This window comes from Gadus morhua, chromosome 13, assembly GCF_902167405.1.
Source record: "Gadus morhua chromosome 13, gadMor3.0, whole genome shotgun sequence".
NCBI lineage: Eukaryota > Metazoa > Chordata > Actinopteri > Gadiformes > Gadidae > Gadus > Gadus morhua.
Window position 1 is genome coordinate 18,435,510 of NC_044060.1, and position 2,670 is coordinate 18,438,179.

General features: G+C 43.0%; 1 protein-coding gene across 1 annotated transcript; it reads left to right on the forward strand.

Annotated features, from left to right (window-relative positions):
• LOC115557829 (N-acetyltransferase 8-like) lies at window positions 1-708 on the forward strand. Its single transcript, XM_030375937.1, has one exon. The coding sequence runs from the start codon at window positions 43-45 to the stop codon at window positions 706-708; it is 666 nt and encodes a 221-aa protein (XP_030231797.1). The 5' UTR covers window positions 1-42.
• The last annotated feature ends 1,962 nt before the right edge of the window (window positions 709-2,670 follow it).

Consider the following 2,670-nt stretch of genomic DNA (forward strand, 5'->3'; position numbering starts at 1 on the left):
ATTGGGCTTTCTTTGACTGTCATTTCCTTCCCTCTCGTAGACATGGAGTGGACCATTCGTAGGTATAAGGACCCTGACAAGGAGACAGTCCTGTCCCTGTACTCCCAAGTCACACATGAGCACATCTGGCCAAGTTTTAAGGAGGCTATGAGCAGCCCGCTCTACCTGTGCTTCTCCCTGGGTCTGGGCATCACTGGCTACCTCCTGGCCTCTGGTTTAGGAGCCCTTGTGCTTGTGTCTGGCTGGGCGGGCCTAGTCTACTACTGCTCCCATAAATTGTATGCTGACTATGCAAAGGACAGCCTCAAGACGGACATGCAGGACATACAGGCGAGCTACATGGCCCAGCCAGACGACTGCTTCTGGGTGGCAGAGACTGTTGCCACAGGGAAGGTGGCGGGTATGGTGGCTGTGGTGGCAAAGACGAACGGTACAATGAGGTACAGTGAATTGTTCAGAATGATAGTTTCACCTGCGACACGCCAAAAGGGCCTTGGATCCAGAATGGTTCAGACAGTTCTGGACTTCTGCAAGCAGCGTGGGATGTCCAAGGTTACCCTAGTGACCTCTGCCAGTCAAACGGCTGCCATTGCCCTGTACCGGAAAATGGGGTTTAAACTCGTCCTCTCACATACTAAGACACATCTGCCTGATTGGATGATGAAGATAAATAGAGCTACGTATATCGTGATGGAAAAAAATATATAGCCAGTGAGAAACAGCACGTAAAGATCTTGTTAAACACTATTTAAAAAAAGTTTATGTGTAATGTTCAATCCAACAAACATTGAACTTGTGTGTGTTAAAGCGCCAAAGGATGGTAGTGTTGTTTGTAGGCTAAAGGTGATTCTTAAGATACATTTGATACACAAGTGAAACCCTTCTGATCATAACAGAATAAAATGTTGTTCATGTAGCATATATACAAGTGTGGACATTGAGCTACCTACAATTAAACAACAAGTACCCTAGGGTAATTGCCTAAGGGACCCTATTATACCACCAGGTGTGAATTGTGATTAGCCATTATAAGCCAGCCATTCCTGACAACATATTGTGACTTAGTGACATCATAAGTAGAAGTGTCCTGTATGAAGGGACCGATGTTCCCAGCTCACAGCAAGTAAGGGACCTGAAATGCAAAAACAGTCGTTACAGAATAGCTACATGTATTTGTTTACTGTTTTTACTGTAAACCATTTGTAGTGGCTTTAGGGTATAGAAAAATGCGTCCAATTGTGAGAAAAAGTTTTTTCTTTTACGTATCTATTTTATTTGAATACTTCTACGATGCAATTTTTTTACTTTGCCTTCGTTTTCTTTTGCATGTATATTTTATTTTATTATTTCATTTAATTGTATGACGATGTTTCTATGTGAAACACTTTGAGTGTGCCTCTTTTATGAAAAGTGCTACATGAATAATGTTGCCTTGCCATTGTTGCTATAAACAATTTTTTGCCAGTGAGTGCAGCCAAGTCACAACTTCTGAGGCCCGTTTCAGGTAGCTGGTTTTGAGGCAACCCCGAGTTTGTTCGCTCTGAGTTAGTGGAAACTCTGGGTTTTCCGTTTCAGGTAGCAGGTTCAGCGCAACCGAGAGTTAGTTGCTGCGGCAACATACGCCGTGGACCTAACCTGCTCGGGAGGTGGTTAGACCTACTCTGAGTTTGTTGTCTATAAGGCTGAAGGCAGCTCTCCGACAGAAGGAAGTGTTAGAAATGGCATGTCCTTTTCTACGAGAGCCTGTGGACGTAGAGGCTGCGATCCTCAGAAGGAATCTCCGTGAGGAACGATTATTAAGACCCCGGTTGGATATACTTTATTTTCCTGATCATTTTCTTCACGAGCGCTATCGTTTTTCAGCGCAATCTATCATTTATTTAGACCACCTTCTCAGCCCCCTTGTTAACTGTCAAACGCATCGGGGGCATGCTTTAAGTTTATTTTTATTTTTTTTATCGCAATTAACGCATGTGCAGAATGATCCGCCCCGTGCATCCCACCCGCTCTGTACTACAGTCACTTCAACGTTGTGGCTTTCCCATGATCAGAGTAGCTGACTAACCACGGACCTATAACTGCTGCAAGTCAAGAAACTCATTTTAAGAATGCAAGGCAGAAAAGACCCTGGTAGGCCTACTGCTTTTAACCAGATGCTGTTCTTCTCTACATGCACATGCTCAGCATAATCGTCTGCATTGTTCACTGAAGTAAAACCCTTTGAGTAAACTGTTCAACAAAATAACTTGTCCCACCACAGCTCGTGTTCTAATAAAGACAATCTACTTATTATGAGGATTTTTTTATTTTCTGAAAGCACAAAAAAAAAAAAGTCATTTATATTGGGTATGTTTTTTGAGTAGGGAACAGTATCCCAGTTTGCACCTCACCCACTTATAACTTATGTTCCAAAATTTGGATCTCCAAAGCATCCTTTTGCATCTTTTGAATTGTTACAATTGCATGGAGGTTGGTGAGGGCATCTGGTTCAAGTGGGCGATGACGCCATCAGTAACTGGAAGAAGATGATTAGACAGTGCAATTATTACTTGAGCCAGAATATTGCCCCATCTAATTTGCAACGCGCTGGGTTGCGTGTACATATTTAATTATTTTGAATAACCAACCTCTTATACTGTAAAGGCACTTCTATCCTGGGGGTTGGGGGGG